This window comes from Galleria mellonella, unplaced genomic scaffold (assembly GCF_026898425.1).
Source record: "Galleria mellonella isolate WM207_F2 unplaced genomic scaffold, CSIRO_AGI_GalMel_v1 utg38, whole genome shotgun sequence".
NCBI lineage: Eukaryota > Metazoa > Arthropoda > Insecta > Lepidoptera > Pyralidae > Galleria > Galleria mellonella.
This window is the reverse complement of record NW_026442090.1, coordinates 136,696-156,738: the sequence shown is the minus strand read 5'-3', so window position 1 is coordinate 156,738 and position 20,043 is coordinate 136,696. Positions and strand designations below refer to the sequence as shown.

Here is a 20,043-nt window from a genome sequence, read left to right as displayed (position 1 = left end):
ATGTTAATAGAACAATTAACTCACCGTGATGAACTCACTATGATGGTTTTCGTGATCGCGTGGTGATAGACCTAACAGGCTATATTGCTAAAAATGGGATTACTAACTATCACAATACTAAAATTTCCTCAGATATTGGTATAGTATATGAATGTTTGGTGTCACAGTGAATTGATGATGGGATCACATCACAACTGTTGTTACCTTGTCAATCTATTCAGATCCTAAGGGTCAGTACAGACAGATAATGTGATGGCGAAATTAATAAACTGCAGCTTAATGTCGCGTGATGATGGTTAGATTTCTGTGGAGCTTTAGCATTATGGCGAGCGGTATACGTTTGTGAAAGAAAAAAAAAACTACCTATGATCTTATACATTTATATTGTTTTTTATTTCTTGTAAACATCCATACATAGAACTAAGAGTTATTTCTTTACTTAAAACAGCTGTAGATAAGTGGGTAATAGTACCACGAGAAACACTAGGAAAATACCTAGTATTGTAATAAAAAATAGAATATTATCTTTGAATGGAACATTGGATAAAAAATTCAAAAATTTCAGGAAGGAATTCCTTGGGAATATAAATGTAGTTTATTTTAAGAGGTCCATTTTTAAATGTTAATACATTTTTTAACTACTAAAATAGAACCTTAATGACAACAACATTAATTTCAATTTTCTTTTTCTAATCCAACACATGTTTTTCACGAAATGTAACCTACACATACACACACGTAGACTAAAACCTAGAGGATTTTAGATTCGGATTAGGTTTCTATGGGTAATGGTGGAATAAAGCTTTTTGGTTACGTAAAACAATTAAAAAAGTGAAAAAAAAAAAGCTTGAAGGAACGAGGTCCCTCAGACTGCAAGGTCGTAACCATGGGGATCCACATTGCCTCTATCTATGAGTACACATTATGTCAATTGACTAGGAGACCATGCCACTATTGAATCAATTTCATACATATTATATTTTCCATATATGTTCACATGATAATTTTACTTTGTCTACTTAACTTACACTCCAAAACAAATGGGATATGAACCAGTAGATACGTTTTCGCCACCTCATATATGGAAAAAAGACGCTGAGATTGCTGTTTCATTATATCTCAGGTAGCGTAAACATATCCATACATTTGTTTGCCATTTGTTCAAAAAGGCTGATCAATTAGCAGATAGATAAAGAAGAATAAATATTTGTCTCATTTCTTACTAAATACATACAATAAATAATCTGATAAACTCTTTGAGATTTCTTACAAGTTAATATTGTCTATTGTAACTATAGACATATACAGATAGATGATAACGAATAATATTTTTATAAGAGCGAATAGACCGATGTTCCCTCATACACATTCCATCTACTTTCCGCAAAGGTTGTCTGAGATGCTCCGCAATTCTTAAATTATTACAATACGTAATTATAGATCGTGTCATACAAAAAAAATTTACTTTATTTATGACAAAACTAGTTATTTTAATAATAAACTCAGTAGTTTAGTAACCACTTTTGATAAAATTTCTATAGGACCAATTTGTAATAATATTTTTAAGAGAAACAAAAATAATTTTCCAAATCGATTTAGAACTGATGAAGTTATGAGGCAACAACCATAAAAAAAACGACTGAATTGAGAACCTCCTTTTTGATGTCGGTAGGTAAATGTTTCCTTATTTATAGAGAGCCTCTAAACTTAACACAAGGAATTACATTCCACCGATAATTTCACAATCTTATTCTAGTTTCTATTTTTAAATGAATTTTAAAATAATTCCATATTTAAATTCAATATTGTTTTATTACCGAGCTTAGTGATTGACGTAATAGTGTTTGATAAATTTATCGAATATCGATATAATAAGTTCGAGTCAGATTGTTTCGATATTAAAAAATATCCGAACTTAGTCTTAGGCCTATCTAAATTTCTAAATATTAATAAAAAAAATATAGATTTTGAAAATATAATGAGCCCTATTAATAAGCATTTTGTAGTCATTGCAATTGCGCCGACGATAAAAACTGTTATACATACCGAGTGGTAGATTAATTACAATGGTAATTCTTAGATTGAAGGATTGTGTCAAGTTGACATCTGTCATATGACAAGTGAGCGGTGATATCCGGTTCCCATACAAAATGCTCAACATTATCCATCTCCTCTATTTAGATATCCATAATAGTAACACATGATTACATAGACATTCACCTACTACACACCAGAAACAATATTCACCATATATATATATATATATATATATATATATATATATATATATATTATATATTTGTATATATTCATAGACTTGTATTCATACACATATTATTTAAACATAACAACCAACATCAATTCTAACAACACTACACGAGACCATCTTGGATTCAACTTCACTAAAAAAAATACAAATACCAATCGACTCAGAAATTCCACAGACAATAGTATATATGACTACGTACACACAAACTTCAATTTTTTTAATGAAAAACTCATACCTTGGAAGTCCTGTACATTAGATGTTTATTTGTATATTCAAGTAAAATACACGAGAGTCGTATCTACCCAATCCATTTATTCTTACGACGTCAAGTTAGTTGACTCCCCATTGTTGGGTTAACTTATTGGTCGGGTATTTTCATGATTCATATAAATGTCAACTGCTGGCAAAACCTCCCTTATGGGGAGGCTATGTTTAGCAGTGGACAGTTAACAGATGATGCAACATATAAATAAAATAATAATAGTTACAAAATACAACAATTAAAAATAAACAATCCCTATTTCCTCCTTCTTGTCCGTACTACGGTCCAGCCTGGCTCAACTTGTACATCTTCATCCATTGGTTCCTGACCATGGTTAATGTTTGATGATGAAGCTTCATCGTCATTCTGTTCATTTTCAGAGTCATCCTCTTCACTGCTACTGCTCGTAGTGTCATCATCTGGGTTTCCATGACACTGAAAGGATGAAGTTAACAAATGAAAACATATTTTAATAGTAACTTCTTGTTTAATTTACGTGCATTATTATAATAACTACTGGTCTCCTAGTGGTCCAAATTCGACCACAACATATATTGTGATAAATGATTTTATTATGGTTATGTTTCACATTCAGTAAGACTATAGACAAATAATATTAAAGACAAACAATATTAATCTATTCTCAATTTGACCATTGACTTTAACAATAAACAAAAGAGTATATATGTATATGTGTATCAAATACATGGTAGTGGGGGAAAAGGGATTGTTAGTAATGGAGATTGAAAATCCCATTGCTAGCAATATACCCAACCAGGTCGACCTCCTCATGGTTCCCCCTGGAAACTATCATGGTTAATTCCTGATGAATTCATCATGATAGGCTAACTGGCCTGTTTCATTCTCATCTATCACCCTTCACTGGTGCCCCGCCAGAGTATCCCATTAGCGCAGACGGGGCTACATTGTAAATACATTGTAGTGTGTGTAATTTTTTGTTATTAATTTATGTATTTTTATAAAAAAAAATTGCATTTTATACTCCTTCTCTATTTAAACTGTAAGTGTGCGAAATTTAATACTTCTTGGTCCACACAATTTTCATAAAAAGGGGTACAAAATTTTTGCTTCACATATTAATATATACATAATTAAAGTGTGTTCTATAAAAAAACAATTGACATTTGACAAATCAATAGTGGCAAAACCAGTTATTTTGGTTTAAAAACTAACAACTGAACCGAATTTCATAAAAATCAATCAGTAATAGCCATCAGTCTTCCAAATTACTTCCCCTACTATTGAATTATTCCCTCAATAGCCAATTCAAAATTGTTAACAATTTAGGGTGTCAGTGATCCCACCCTTAAGCTCTACTAAATATGTTCATGGATGATACACCAAGACCTTTGAAGGAACAGAAATAACTCACCTGTGGCGGAACAGAGTCATGAATTGGTTGGCTTAGCCATTTCTGGCACTTCGGCAGAGCGTCAATTTGAGCTCTCACCTCATCATGCTGGCCATTCTTCAACATTCCAAGGAACAATAACAACAGTGAGGCTATTTCTGAAATTAAAGCAACAATGCCATAATAATGCAATTATTTGATAAATTAATATTTTTCTTTTTTAATTATACTCAAAGGAATAAATATAATTGTTATTTTTTTTCTGAACCATTCAAATAATGGATTAATTCTTATAATAAGTATAACTTTATTTATTCCTTATGTTTATAAATATAATGATTATACTATAAGGGGATATCCATTAATTGCATAAACTATTTTTTATTTAATACAGACCCCCCCCCCCCCCACCCTCCTTTGTCATGTAGACTCTCACATCCTTTACTCAAGGTATACAAATAACATTTTAGATAAATTTATTTGATATAATAATGCAGTTTCCTTAATTTAATTATTTTAGTGAAACAAGAAGTAGGAAACTTGACATTAGATTTGCATTCACTTCTCACCTTTTCTACAATGTTTCTAGCAAATAAATTTCATTTCACCCATTTAATGAGATTTGGTGAGATTTTGCCAGACCCCCCCCCCCCCGTTCATAATTTAAAATAATGTAATTAATAATTAACGAATGTTTCCTTAAACATTAATTTCATTATACCTTTAGGTGAATTATCATGGCATACAGTGTCAAACTCCTCGTCCATCAAATCCTCAATGAGTTCAGAGAGATCATCTCTGTCTACAATATTCTCCACACAGTATCGAGCTATGTACACTGCCATCAACTGTGCTGTCTGTAATTTAAATATGGAATGGCATTATATTTAAATGTGTGTGTATAGATATATATTGAATTTGTGTGACAGTAAGAATACAATGCATCACCATTTCTTTGCATTCTTAGGGTGAAAAAGCAAGCAGGGGAACAGAGTACATTGCATTCATAGATAAAAATTTGAATTTTTTTTTTATTCTAAGTTTGTTAAGGTTTCAGTACACCTGGATGACTATGCCAGCCTCATAGGGAATGTCTGAAAGCTAGTTTAACAGTTCGTCAGGGACACCTTTACTCACTAATATAGCCATTTGGCATTTGACTACCAGGTTGACTCAGTGTTATATTAATATTGCCATTGTATAATGGCATATCCCCCAGAATCCAAAAAACATTGAGTTTATAACATGTACGGACATGTTCAGACCACATGACAGACAGATGAGGGAAGACACAAACACAGAGTGCAAGGTGGCAACTCCGGGCTAATCTTCTTGCTGATTATAGAGTGTGCACACATTTCTCCTTGATATTTTTATAAAGTTATTTATAAACATTTACACTCTGCTATCATTTCATTTAAAAGCCCATTAGTATAGGACCTTGCAGACATGTTTTGGTAGGTGCATGATGACATGTAAACGAGCCAAAAACCTTGTGGGTATAAATATATAATTCCATAAGTATTATACTAACAGCCATCTCAATAATCTTAACATCAGATGCAAATTCAAAGCTACTGTTCTGAAGTATCTTTTACAGACAGCTTATTAACCATTAGATAAAAGACCAATATGTCTTTCATAGAAATAGGCATTAAATATTATAATAAGATAATGAAGGATATTTTGGATCTCAAAATAAATTTAAAACTCTTATTAAAAACATTTATTGAACAAAGCCTATTACTCACTATTTTTTTTAAATCATGTAATTTTAGATATAGCACACTTAAATACACATAATGTTAACAGAGATTTAAAAGAGTAACTGTTGAGTTTCTTATGAACTCTTCTAAGCAGACAACAATTTTCTGAAGCCTATAGTAGATTTACAAAAAATTATGATTTAAAAGTGTTTGTAAACAATTATATTCGAATAAAGATGATTTAAATATGAATTTATATTTGAGGATATCCACTGACCTAACAGTGAAATATGTTTAAAAATCAGTATTACAGTTTAGAAGTGGAGAACTTTTAACTGTCATAAAACTGGATTAAGGATATTTTCGTAGAGAATACTCGACCATTTTTGAAATATCGAGACCTAAATAATGAATGGATTTTAATGAAATTTGCCCGTTCAAATAAATACAGATAGATTTTTTGAACCGAGTATTGTTTTAAGTCAAGCATACGATGTGGAGAGCATTCTCTATTTTTAAACGGTTTTATTTAGCTCGACCCGTACGGTATTTATTTATTTGGGTCAAAATTAGAAATTGGAATTTAAGCACCTTCCCGTTGTCAGATTGATCTGAAATTTGGTACACACATTTAATTTAGATGACAATACAATATAATAAAATCAATAACATTATAAATCTAAGATGGCCGCCGATACAAAATGGCGGATTACATATTTTTCCTTAACCCCCGCAATATGGGTATCAAATGAAAGGGCTACACTAGTAAAACACGATGATTATGTCAAAATTTAAAATTCAAGATGGACGCCGTTCCAATATGGCGGACTAGGTACATATTTTTCCACAACCACCACAATATGGGTATCAAATAATAGGACTACACTGCAGAATACTGTCATTATGTCAAAATTTCAAATTCAAGATGGACGCTGTTACAAAATGGCGTATTAGGTGGGGGCATGATTAGTCGTATCGAGAACAGTTGCGTCTAAGATTGTGTGACGTTAGAGGGACAGATAAAAAAAATAGGTAATTAGATACCTCGTTAGTAAGCGGTAGTTATAACGGGCGTTTTAAAAGGTTAAAACGTGCCGAGGACTGTATGGCATTAGGGTGGATAAAAATGTAATGTCGTAAGCGCTTCCCCCTCAAGATTGGGCGCATCTTGTTGTATATTAAGCCTTGCCCCTTTACTGGACTACGGGGGGGGGGGGGGGCGGTCGACCGTCAAAATGCCCCTTAATCGTGGGAACAACATGGTAACAATAAACAAAAAATACCAACAAATATAAATAAGACTGGAGGCTTACCATCAGTACTTGAAATATTTGTAGGTGCAAAAGTAATGTTGCGGTCCAACATTGACGTTACAAAAGGATTGGTAAATGACGCTATAGGCCACATTACAGAAATTTTTTGCCCTCAGTTCCGTCGAACCCAAATGTACGAAACAGATATATCATCAGTTTTATTTGGCACAGACGGCATGCACATTATTTACCCTAAAGCCATACAGTTTCCAGCAAAATTCAATTATGGTACGGCTGAAAAAGGATGTTGCCCTTAGTTTTGTCATGGGCATTCACCGTCCATAAAATGCAGGGCAGCACCGTCGACCATGCAGTAGTATATTTGGGCTCAAAATGGTTTGAGGAAGGACAAGCATACGTGGCTCTAAGTCGAGTCAAGTCTCTGGAAGGGCTATGTATTGAGGAATTAGATTGTACTAAATTATCAGGTAAGAAACCATGTAATAATGATGCACTGAATGAATTAAATAGAATGAGGAATATTCGGTAAACAATTTCACTAAATACTAAAAACAAGAAAATAAAAATCGGTAAAAAAACTTTTAAGTTAAACAGTTTTATTTTATGTGCACTGAAAAGTACAAAATAAATAAATAGTTACTTACCTATCAACCTACGTAGGTGATCTCAGTCATTAATATCTCTGATGGTAGTGGTTGTCATAACATGAACCATGTCAGCGGCCAAAAGGCAGTTCATGAGAGAACACTAATACCAGGGTTTGCTTGGTAGGTAAACTAAGCAGCCCACACTATAACAAGTAGGTATTTTGACTTTCTAGTTCAGAAATATTTTAGTACTAGGCAGAATAGCTTTTAGGCATATGAGACTAAAATAAAAACGTGGGGCCCCTCTGAAATCATACCTATAGCAGAGCATATATTATACTTTGATAGATCATGAGCTCAGCATTCGCTGGTGAGGTCCTAACGGCTGGTTATTGATGGTCAAAACCTTCAGTTACGATTATAGTAAGTCGATTCAGCGGACCCTGGACTCCGGAGCTATGAGGTTTCGGATGCGACCGGGATAAACCGCTAGGATGATGATGATGACGATTATAATAAGTCGATGCAATCCACACTTAGTATAGTAGAAAGTAATACAGAAATAGTTAATGGGCTCCACGTTTTTATTTTAGTCTAATATGCCTAAAAGCTATTCTGCCTAGTACTAAAATATTTCTGAACTAGAAGGTCAAAATACCTACTTGTTATAGTGCGGGCTGCTTAGTTTACCTACCAAGCAAACCCTGGTGTTAGTGTTCTCTCATGAACTGCCTTTCGGCCGCTGACATGGTTCATGTTATGACAACCACTATCATCAGAGATATTAATGACCGAGATCACCTACGTAGGTTGATAGGTAAGTAACTATTTATTTATTTTGTACTTTTCAGTGCACATAAAATAAAACCGTTTAACTTAAAAGTTTTTTTACCTATTTTTATTAATAATAATAAAAGACACACCTTTTCTCCGCCAGGAGCACCCATTCCATGTTCCACAGCAAGTTGTAAAGCCGTCCAGTTGTTTAGTACAAGATCAACGATAGGTTTGAAATCATCATACAACATGGCTACTATTATTGTCGACTAAAAATGTTTAATTTAATAATAATCTTAATTTAATTTAAATGATTTATTAAATAAAGGAAATTGGTAGAAAACACATTTTATAACCTATTGACCAGATTAAAATTTATCTGATTGACGGCGTCACAATTGATTGACATTATGAATTGTCAGTGTAAATCTCTATGTGTCTATTCTCTGTAAACTCGTAATGGCCCATGCTAATTATGTACGGGCAAATTTTTTTCTTATTTTCGTAAAAATATCATATTTTGGTTTAGGAAAATAACTATCATTTTTAGTGCATAACGACCAATATACGAAATCTACAATCCACTAGCATATCCTTTCGTTTTGCCAGGCAGGAGACTGTAGCCAAAGAACTGTCTATTTTAGTTTAGTTATATAATATTTAAAAAACTATTGAAATGCAATTCATTATGAAGCTACCAATAACTTTGGACATAAATCATAAAAATAATCAATAGTATGAAATATATTTAAGTTAACAAATATATTTAAAATCATTTACCAGAGTACTCTATACAGTTATGTATACATAATGACCAAAATACGATTTCCCAGCATAAGTACTATTCTCAATCTCGGATATTAAAATAAAACGTGCTTCGCTGGCGTTTACAACATTTTTAACAACTTCACAATTATATTTAATTTCTCGTCGGACAACATTTATAAACATAATGGTTTTTTTTTAAAATGTAGTAAAGAATTCTTCGCAGAGAAAAAAGTTCTTTAAAAAAAAACTTCAGACAACATTTACATAATGTTATTAAGTTTAAAAAAGACTTAATGAGATCTAGTTTTGTAAAAAAAATATAAATGCACTATTCATTGTTTAGATGTTAATTGCCAAATTTATATAGTGTTAATAAGGTTTTTTAAATATTACTTATAAGTAAGAGACCCAGTAATGGAAAAGCCAGAGGACTGTGTTTTTAATAATTTTAAGAGAAAAAAAAAAATTTGACGATTATTTCTACTGCCCAAGTCTCTTAATAATATTATGCAGTTGTTGAAAAAGTTTTGAATTAATTTTTTTATGCAACTTAGAATGGCAAATAAGCTGACGGCCCATCTGATGGAAAGTGGTAACTGTCGCCTATCGATATGAGCAGTACCATGCTCATAATAGAATATACTGTTTCGCCTATAATACACTCTCCCCTCCCGCCGTCACCATTCCTGAGGATTCAGGTGTTATTCCTCTGTACCTTGTAAATTCACTACCCATCTATCCCACTCTCCAACCAAAACACAGCCTTGCAACCACAACTGCTTCACGGTAGAGACACGAATGGGACAAAGGTGCCTAAGCAAACGACTTTTGTACAAAGTCTCCCTCTGGTAAAATGAGTCAAGTGCAAGTAATGTTGCTTCACTAACTAAGTAAATATAGAATATATTGTTAATTATATAGTTAAAACATGGATTTAGCTCTGCACATCTTATTATGGCCATAGTTTCTGCCTGAAAGACTGTAGCATACTTGTCTAAAATTTAAAGAACTGTGGACTATTGGACTAATATATATTATATCTCACATTGGATCAATATGGGAGCCAAAATAGGTCATTTAAGAAATTAAGATTGACAGTAAATATTAAGCAATTCGGCTACTTGGTGATCAATAGTTTGCCGAAAACAATAAGAAAAATAAACTGGCGACAGTATTTGCAACTAAAAATCGAAACTTTTATCGATAAAATTCTGTTTTTTAGTTTTATTTCCTGTAGAAAGAAATAATTGTATTCATAGTCTATGTCATTCACATTGTGACTGTTCAATCATTCATTTATAGTTCATTTCGTGCTCTCCCTTCTTTTTAGACGACCATACTAATTGACATTTCAATGAAATATGTTCATTTCGTTCATTCATATGTTCAAAAATAGAGGGAAATTGTAAACAAAATTTCAATATTGGTTGTTTTCCAACCTAAAATAAATTGTTTTGATCAACTTTCTGATATGATGATTATCGTTAGTCAATAATTAGTCATTGTCACATAAAGTCGATATGGCGGAGGACATACAAGTTACTTTTATAATACCAAAAAATTGTCGAAGTGAAGATGATTGCACCGATTCGGAGTTAAAGCTTGCTTACACAGTAAGTATTTCTATTTATTACTCTTCAGTAACATGAATTCCATACTTGAGGTACAGTGAGTATATTTTGGCTTCTAATTCATTTCATAACTACAGCGTATGCCGGTGCAATAGGCACACAAAATGCACTGATCCCTGGCCAGCCTGTTTACTGTCCTTCCTAACTTATTCTCTCTAATAGTAGTTCAATTAATTCCGCGTTTTTTATATGTTTACTGATTACTAACTGATGCCCGTGACATTGTCCGCGTGGTATTTATTATTCCTTCTTAATATGTATTGATGTATGTATCTACCTATTTATTATGTCTGGGAATAAAATAAACAAGTCAAGTAAATTATTTTATTTTTATTTGTAACATATATATTCTTTTTATCTATTTTATTGAATAATGTATAAATATTTCTCTAACAAAGTGCAAAAGTTGTTATCTCTCAAACCTCTCCCAATAAACCTTAATCTGAATCAACTTCAACTTAGAAATGTATTTTTTTCTCCATTGGTCTCATATTAATGGCAATAAAACCGCCTTTTGTACTACACTATACGTATTGAAAAATGTTCAACAAATCCTGTTATGTTGGTGCAATAAAGTGTTAAATAAATAGATGTTATTAAAAATTTTATCTATTGGAACTTAACCATTAAGAAACAGAAAAGAATGGGTGTTTATTTTTTTTATTTTTTATTCATCATTTTACAAAAAAATAGTACAAAAGATGGACTTAATACTATATAGCATTCTCTCCCAGTCAACCTTTAGCAGCACAGAAATTTAATTATGCAGTGAAAGATTTCAAAATTGTTGTAGATAAGCAATTACACATATGTATCTACCTCATATGGCCTTCTCTAGCTATCTCATTGGGCTTTATCCCATTTCTATCATATTAACTGTTTTAGTGTCATTGATTTTTACTTATATCTACTTAAAAGTGCCGAATTTTAAATTTCAAACTGGCTTGCAAATTTTTTTATTTATTTATTTCTCTCACAAAATGACAACATAATAAAATTTACAGCTATATAGGTTGCAATTTAAAAACAATCTTTGTGAGAGATTGGTGTCGGTACTAGGATTACCAAACCAAAGAAATCTTTGTTCTATTGATGTCATTTACAAAAAAACTGTATCTCCTCCAAAAATTATCCAATTTTAATAATTTTTCTATAGTGCGCTAAACAACAACTGATTCGTGTGTGGCACTTTTAGTAACAATGTGTATGAGCCCGATGGTTAATATATAAAATAGTTAATATATTAAAAAATTGTAATGATGTCTGTTCATGCTAATTTCTAGTCTAACCAATTTTAATGAAATTTTGTAAGTATTTGTATTGATGCTCCAATTTGAGACAAGTTTTTATTGTGATAAGAAAAAATATATGGATGCTAAACAATGTTTGTCTGTTTTATTGTACATTAAAGTTTCACACAAATATTAGGTTATAAAAACACCAGTCAAGAGCAAGTGGGACTTGCACAATGAGGGTTCCAGGGTTCTGTACAAGATCATCAAATTTCAACTACAAATTGTATCAATTTAGAATCTTGATTTTTTTTTTACTGCTTTAAGAGATTGCAGATCTGAATATATCATATTATTTTAATTTGATACCTCCACATGTATCTAAGAAAAAGAGTCTTGACAGCTGGATAAGCCGACCAGTTGTCGGCTTGTCCATCTGTAGTGATCCTATAAGGATTCGGTTTTTTTCCTTTAGAGGCACGGAACCCTAAAAATTTGCTAATGGCAAAATTCAAAGGTGGCCTTATTATTTAACTCACATAGTTCACCTGTGTTATAATACAAAATAGACTTATCCCATGAAGGGATATTTTAGCTATTAGATCAGCTAATAAGTATAAATATTTATTACAGGTTTGCCAGCAGCATTGTGGTGGTGGTCTGCAAGCACAATGGGTGCATGAAACCAAGTGGAATAAATTTGAAGGCTTAACAAAAAAGGATGTGTTTGTGTTATCTCAGTTTGATGGCGATTTGTATGATAGGCTGAGGATGACAAAATGTTTGTAAGTATTTTAATTGTCTATGAATAAGAACATATGGTAGGATTATATTAATCCCCCCCCTATATACATGGTAAATTCCTTCCGCATTAAATGCGTTGTAGGGGTATTCTCGTATAATGCGATTGTACGGGGGGGGGGGGGGGGGAACGGGGAAAGGGGGGGAGTCCCATTGCTAGCAATATACTCAACCAGGTCGACCTCCTTGCGGTTTCCCCTGGAAACTATCCATAGAACGCGGGTTCATCCCCGCGTTATATGGGGGAATATCGGTGTCATACGAAGGATTGAAATCGCGTAAAATGAAAACGCGTTATAAGGGTATTGTCTAATAGGGGGGATTACTGTATATTCAATTCAATGTATAATTTTTTTTTAACTATTATTAGGATACATAGCATTTCAACATGGTAACTTATGAAAGCTGAAGCCCTTCTTTTAGACACACCAAAGCCCGGTGATAGGATGTTAATTTTTTAACTATTTTATGTTTTTATAAATTTAATATTAGTGTTATAACAACATTAAGAGATGTAGATCATTTAATGTTAACATAATAGTGATAGACGTTGATCATGACAAGGCTGATCAAGACAACAAGGCACGTCTTATACGTTTGGCTTAAATTAAAAATATATATTTTAAACTAATATAATATATAACTTTTTAATTAACAAATTTAAAAATAAATAACATTTACAAATTTAAAATTAAATTTGTAAATTGATATGTTGACATAACATATTTTGTCAGAGAAATCTAATCAGGGCAGTCAAAAGGTAATATCTCTGTGTAGGATTTTTTTTCTCAATTGTGCCACAATTTTTTTACTCTACCATTTACTTTATGGAATAGATCCAGTTGAGAAGAATTAACCAGAAACTTGCCTATGTTTGTACAGAATGAATATTCTGGATTAATGGTTTCCTTCACAGGAATAACTCATTGTTTAGTAGATTAGGATTCTTTTGTTTAATTCTGCTATCTTTAGTATGCGTGGGACTGCCAACAAATGATTAGTGAATACTATTACCATTAGTAGAAGTTCTACAAATCAATATAAATTATTATGGCACATTTATTTATTTTTTGGAAAACATACAACTGAATTACAGTCAATACATAATCAAATTTATATCTATGTTTAGCCATGAATCATTTTCACATTTGCGTGATGACACAATTGATCCTTTATGACACATTAGTCATAAAACTGGATATAAACAAAATTATAATAAAAATAGTAGAATTAAACAAATTAATTTTAACCTGTGATGTGGACTTCCACAAAATAACATTCCTAATTTAGTAAAATAGCTTATTGTTTAAAAAAAAACTGATTTTTTAGGTTAGTGGGTCCAAGGTGCTTATCATGCTGCTTAACAGAAGGGGCACCAATACCGTCTGGACCCGAGCCAGTTTTCACCGTGGCTATGAGAGGCTTGGTTGTGACCGCTAGTGGACTGTCTAAACAACAAAAGGTATAAGATATTGCTTTTCTGTTATACACTGCGGAATAGAAATTAATTGCCATACATAGAAGCTATAGCTATAGCTATTCTTATTTATATGTTTTCTAATATCTAGTATATAACACACCTCTGTGTGGTCCCGGCATAGAACAGGCCAACTCTTCCTTTTCCGAGGGTGTCGTAAGAGGCGACTAAGGCAGGTCGAGGGATAGGCAGCAGCATCCTTCTTAGAACATCTCCAAAGCCAAAACTGCGGTTGCCAATCCGCCTGCCAAGCATGGCAACTACTGATGTTACCTCCCAAGGGAGAAGCTTACGTTCAGCAGTGAATGGTTCAAGGCTGATATGATGGTGATAACATCTAGACATACTGTAGCAGTATGATAGGAGAGACTCAAAGAATTTTTTTTTATTTTTGTTTTAAAAATTTTTTTTTATACAACTTTTAAAAATGTCCAATCTGTAAAATGGCTATAAATAAATAATATTTGACATATCAAATTTTATTTCAGGAAACTATAAAAAAGAAGGTACACTGGATGGGAGGAATTTATAATACAGTATTAACTGATGATACCACACATCTCGTATCGGACACAGTACTGTCTGATAAATACATTGTGAGTATTATTAAATTTTTCCCTATGTGGTTTATTTTAATAAATGATAATGAAATGGCAACCCCGCCTGCATTAACCGTATATGCTGACGGGGCATCAGTAAGAGATGATAGGTGAAAATGAAAAGGCAGGTTAGTTAGCCCATCGTGATGAATACATCACGATGGGCTAACGAATTCAGCACGATGGTTTCCAGGCGGACCATATGGAGGTCGAGCTGAGAAGGTATATTGCTAGCAATGGTATGGGATGGGTAGTTTGCATTACTTACAATCCCTTTCTACCTTCGCCGTGTGGTCCCGGCATAGAATAGGTCATCTGTTTCTTTCCAGTGGGTGTCGTAAGAGGCGACTAAGGGAACTTAACGGTTGAGGTACGGGCAGCAGCGTTCCTCTTAAAATACGCTAAAGCATAACTGCGGTTACCAACACGCCTGTCACTTTTTTTTTATGCAACTTAGAATGGCAAACAAGCTGATGGCCCACCTGATGGAAAGTGGTAACCGTCGCCTTTAGACATGAGCAGTACCATGGATATAACGTACTATACTATATCACCCATGCATTGCTGTTCCTGAGGACTAAAGTATAATGTAATGCTTCTGTACCCTGTAAATTCACTGCCATATTCCACCCTTCAAACTGAAATTACTACTAATGGTAAAAGTCTCTTCATCTGAGAGGTCTAAGTTCAGCAGTGGAGTTAACGGTTTATATGAGAATATAAAAATCTTATACACTCTTTACTAAAATAGATATATAATAATTTACGTTTACATAATTAGGCCTAGTTTAAAAAGTTACATGTAACTGGCAAGCTTGTACTCACACAAGCTCATCTATTATAAGTACTTTTTCATGAACCCACTGAGGTTCATGAATGCAAAAGTGGTCTCCGAAACTAACTTTTAGCTACGACTCTATCTGCGTGACCAGAATTGTGTTGATTGCCCATTATAAAAAATAGTCTATCTCCTTTTCTAACTCTACTATTATGTACATGTGTACAAAATTTCTCAGACTATTTTTTGAGCCATTACAATGCTAAGAGGAAACAAACTCACTTTCATGTTTCTAATGTTAGTAAGGACAATGGTTTTCTTAACTCTCAAACTTGACTCGTATTTAGTTAGTTTAATAATTCATCAATAATTTAATTTACATACTCGCCGTGTGTGCCCCGGCCTAGAACGAGCCACGCTTTCCTTTCCCGTGGGTGTCGTAAGAGGCGATTAAGGGAAGGCGAGGAATGGGCAGCAGCGTCCCTCTTAAAACGTCTCTAAAGGTCTAACTGCGGTTGCCAATGCACCTCCCAAGTGTGGCAACTACTTGCAAAACTCCCCTTATGGGGAAGGCTTATGTCCAGCAGTGGAAAGTTAACGGCTGAAATAATAATAATAAATTTACATACTACAGAAATCAGTGGAGAAAGGCATACCGATAATGTCAGAGAGCTGGGTTCAGGGTGTCTGGGAGGCGTCCCTCAGCGCCAATATCTCCGGCTCCTCATCAGATTTCGACCACCACCGACTGCCGCCGTTCGCCAACCTGCAGGTCACCACCTCCGGCATCACTAAACGGGACAAACTGATGATCATGAAGCTTGTCAACGACTACGGTGGAACATTCTCTGGAGCTTTTCAAAGTGAGACTACAGATGTAGTTGTATTGACCAAGTGAGTAATTTAATAGATTGATTTTTTATTTGAACTTAATATTTTATACTTATTTCATACATTAGGTTGATCTTCGGCCGCCGATTATACGCAACGGAATATTAAAATGTATATAATTTTTTAATTTTATCAGAGGGGATATTTTGTACAAAAGTCGTTTGCTTGGGCACCTCTGTCCCATTCGTGTTTCTACCGTGAGGCAGTTGTGTTTGCATGGCTGTGTTTCGGTTTGAAGAGTGGGATATGTCAGTGAATTTAGAGGGTACAAAGGAATAACTGAGTCCTCAGGAATGGCAACGCATGAGGGGTTTCATGGGCGAAACAGTATACTCTGTAAGTTAAATCGGTAGTTATTACATTAAAATATAATAATAAAAGATTCCTAATTTATTTATTAAATTAGGAATCTTTTAATTTTTGACATTAAAAATTAAAATAGTTGATTAATAACTTCCTTTAATGGGCAATAAGTCGTACTGAGTAATGGAAGTTTAATAAGTTTTTTTTATGACACTGAGGTGGCAAAGAAGCGTACGACCTATCTGATGGTAAGTGGTTACCGCAACCTATTAACGTTTAATACCAGGGGCATTATACGCGCATTGTCAATCCTGAAGAAACCTCTTTACCCCTTTTTTGAGGGGGAAAGGGATTGGTAGTAATGGAGACTGAGGATCCCATTGCTAACAAAATATCCAACCAGGTCGACCTCCTCGCTGTTCTCCCTGGAAACTATCATAGTTAATTCCTGATGAATTCATCATGATGGGCTAACTGACCTGTTTTCATTCTCATCTTTCACCCTTCACTGGTGCTCCGCCGGCGTATCCCGTTAGTGCAGGCGGGGTTACCATAACATTTTCACCCATCAAAAAATAAAACCCCTTTTTTGAAGAACTCCATGCTGTATACTTTTGGAAAAACAAAAAAAAAATAGAATAGGTTGTAATAATATGGTTGTTATACAGGGAAGGGGTAGGCAGTGAGAAGTATAAAGCTGCCCTAGAGTATGGCAAGGCGTGTGTGCTTCCGTCGTGGGTGAAGGACTCCGCGATGCGGGGGGTGGCCCTGCCCGTTGTCAACTACAAGGTGGCTGGCGCCTCCACGTCCTCACCTCTCGCCGAGCACCGTCTGCCTGACATGAGTGAGTGATAATACTCCAACTGACTTTTTATCCTCACCTATCATCCCTCACTGGTGGCCTGCCAATGTATATCAATAGTATAAGCTAGGATACCATTTCATTTTTGAGACTTTGTTCACGCCATTCAGAATTCATGTTCACAGAATTCACGCCATATGCCCACCCTTCAAACCGAAACACAGCCATGTAAGCACAGCTGCTTCACGGTTGAAACACGAATGGGACAGAGGTACCCAAGCAATTGACTTTTGTACAAAGTCTCCCTCTCATTCAGTCATTCAAAATTACTAAAACTATTTTTACGTTTTTTTTAATCCTATGTCTATATATACAGAGAGTTTGTTAATTTCCCGTTATATATCTATATAGACATTGGTTAATCAAAATTACAAAATTTTTGAGTTATGTTGTGTCAAGAAACAAAGTTATATTTTTTAGAAAACATGAAAACATACCAGAGGGAGACTTTGTACAAAAGTCGATTGCTTGGGTACCTCTGTCCCACTCGTGTTTCAACCGTGAAGCAGTTGTGTTTGCATGGCTGTGTTTCGGTTTGAAGGGTGGGATATGGCGTGAATTTACTGGGTACAGAGGAATAACACCTGAGTCCTCAGAAATGGCAACGCATGGGGGGTATCATGGGCGAAACAGTATACTCTGTTATGTCCATGGTACTGCTCATGTCTATAGGCGACGGTTACCACTTTCCATCAGGTGGGCCGTCAGCTTGTTTGCCATTCTAAGTTGTATAAAAAAAAATATTAATATTGAACAGCTTTCAAATTAGCTTTTTCGTACATAGTGTACATTTCCTGGGCCAAGGCTCCTTATATTTCTCTCTTTAAATATAACTCCAATTGTTCACAGGTTTAAACTTTTCACGTATCACAAATTTGAGGCCGCCGAGTAATTTTGTCGACGAATCGAGAGCTACCGATGTTACCAGTTTATCTGGGAAAATTAAGGTAAATGAAATTATTCACGACTTTCCCAGCTTTAAATTGATTTACAAAGACAAGAAAATTCCCAATTCGGTTGATTTTTTTATGTTTATAAGGTAACCTCGTAATTTTGAAATTTATAAATTTGGAAAATTCTTTTTTTTTTTATCTGAAAGAATATACTTTTAAAATGGTCCCATAGAAATTTTTGTTGCGGTTTTGCTGCGATCGAAGTTGGTGTGTTTTTTTTTATGGAATTTTTAATTATTATTTGTATAGGTATTATGTACATGAAAGGATGTTCTCTAATATTTGAAAATTGTCTTTCAGCTGTCTCAAGATCTAAAAAGGGCAAGCGATGAGCCAGATCTAGATAAAGAGATAGAGACAGAGTTTGAAAACTTCGATATGAGTATATTAAAGAAGGTTGGACCCATTTTTGATGGATTTTGTGTAAGTATTATTTGATTCCACCTTCTCTCTGTAATTTTGACATGACTGTATGGCAATAAAATGTAAACAAGCTGACGGTCCACCTGATGTAAAGTGGTAACCGTCGCCTAGAGACATGAGCAGTACTATGGACATAACAGAGTATTCTGTTTCGCCCATGATACCTTCCATGCGTTGCCATTCTTGAGGACTCAGGTGTTATTCCTCTATATCCTGCAAATTCACTGCCATATCCCAGTGCTACAACTTTGTACAAGTATAAATAAATAGACCAGAGGGAGACTTTGTACAAAAGTCGTTTGCGTGGGTACCTCTGTCCCATTCGTGTTTCAACCGTGAAGCAGTTGTTTTTGCATGGCTGTGTTTCAGTTTGAAGGGTGGGATATGGCGTTAATTTAAAGTGTACAGAGAAATAACACCTGAGTCCTCAGGAATGGCAACGCATGGGGGGTATCATGGGTGAAACAGTATGTGTGTGTACTGTTATGTCCATGGTACTGCTCATGTCTGTAGGCGACGGTTACCACTTTCCATCAGGTGGGCCGTCAGTTTGATTGTTATTCTAAGTTGTATAAAAAAAAATTGGAGTGAAATAAATAATAGATTTATTTATTGATTTGTTTGATTATCAGTTCTGGGTGACGGGGCTAGAAGGCGCGTGCGGTGAACGCGTGGCTGCATGCGTGGCGCGTGGCGGCGGCGTGCGGCTGGCGGCGCCGGCGCGCCGAGTGACGCACGTACTGGCGCCGCGGCGCGCCGCCGCCGCTGCCGCCGCCGCCGCGCCCGCCGCCGCGCTGCTGTCACCGCTCTGGCTGCTGCACAGCCTGCGTGCCGGCCGTCCGCTTGACGAGGCGCCGGTATGTAACTGTATAATTACAGTCACTATGCAAGTGTCCGTGTTACGTTATGTACATGTATATGTATAAGGTTCCTTAAGTTTAAGAGTAGGCTGTACTTACTACAGAATTGTCGGTATCTACCCCCGAACGTGAACAGAGCTTTTAGCTATGCACAGAGGTATTTATGAGTGATTGAACTTCATCGAACGGCAACACTGATTTATCCACTGTTTTATTAT

At 34.7% G+C, this 20,043-nt stretch overlaps 2 protein-coding genes across 2 annotated transcripts in view; one reads left to right on the top strand and one right to left on the bottom strand.

Annotated features, from left to right (window-relative positions):
• Positions 1–366: 366 nt before the first annotated feature.
• Positions 367–8,643, bottom strand: LOC113522709 (uncharacterized). Its single transcript, XM_026908492.3, has 4 exons — positions 8,394–8,643; positions 4,625–4,760; positions 3,925–4,061; positions 367–2,966 (listed from the first exon to the last, which is right to left on the bottom strand). The coding sequence occupies exons 1-4, from the start codon at positions 8,496–8,498 to the stop codon at positions 2,787–2,789; spliced, it is 558 nt and encodes a 185-aa protein (XP_026764293.1). The 5' UTR covers positions 8,499–8,643; the 3' UTR covers positions 367–2,786.
• Positions 8,644–10,342: 1,699 nt separating this feature from the next.
• Positions 10,343–20,043, top strand: part of LOC113522772 (DNA topoisomerase 2-binding protein 1) — a 32,497-nt gene continuing 22,796 nt past the window's right edge. The window contains exons 1-9 of the mRNA XM_052897800.1: positions 10,343–10,628; positions 12,512–12,663; positions 14,009–14,141; positions 14,645–14,752; positions 16,168–16,427; positions 17,396–17,571; positions 18,439–18,536; positions 18,843–18,965; positions 19,598–19,822. Coding sequence (XP_052753760.1) covers positions 10,536–10,628; positions 12,512–12,663; positions 14,009–14,141; positions 14,645–14,752; positions 16,168–16,427; positions 17,396–17,571; positions 18,439–18,536; positions 18,843–18,965; positions 19,598–19,822 — 1,368 coding nt within the window. The 5' untranslated portion in view covers positions 10,343–10,535. The remainder of the gene's footprint in view (positions 10,629–12,511; positions 12,664–14,008; positions 14,142–14,644; positions 14,753–16,167; positions 16,428–17,395; positions 17,572–18,438; positions 18,537–18,842; positions 18,966–19,597; positions 19,823–20,043) is intronic.

Excerpts from the sequence above, each read along its gene's own strand:
- LOC113522709 (XM_026908492.3), bottom strand. The coding sequence starts at position 8,498 with ATGTTGTATGATGATTTCAAACCTATCGTTGATCTTGTACTAAACAAC. Across the intron at positions 4,761-8,393 it reads GTGCTCCTGGCGGAGAAAAG|ACAGCACAGTTGATGGCAGT; the intron begins GTGTGTCTTTTA and ends TTTAAATTACAG. Across the intron at positions 4,062-4,624 it reads CCATGATAATTCACCTAAAG|AAATAGCCTCACTGTTGTTA; the intron begins GTATAATGAAAT and ends CTTTAATTTCAG.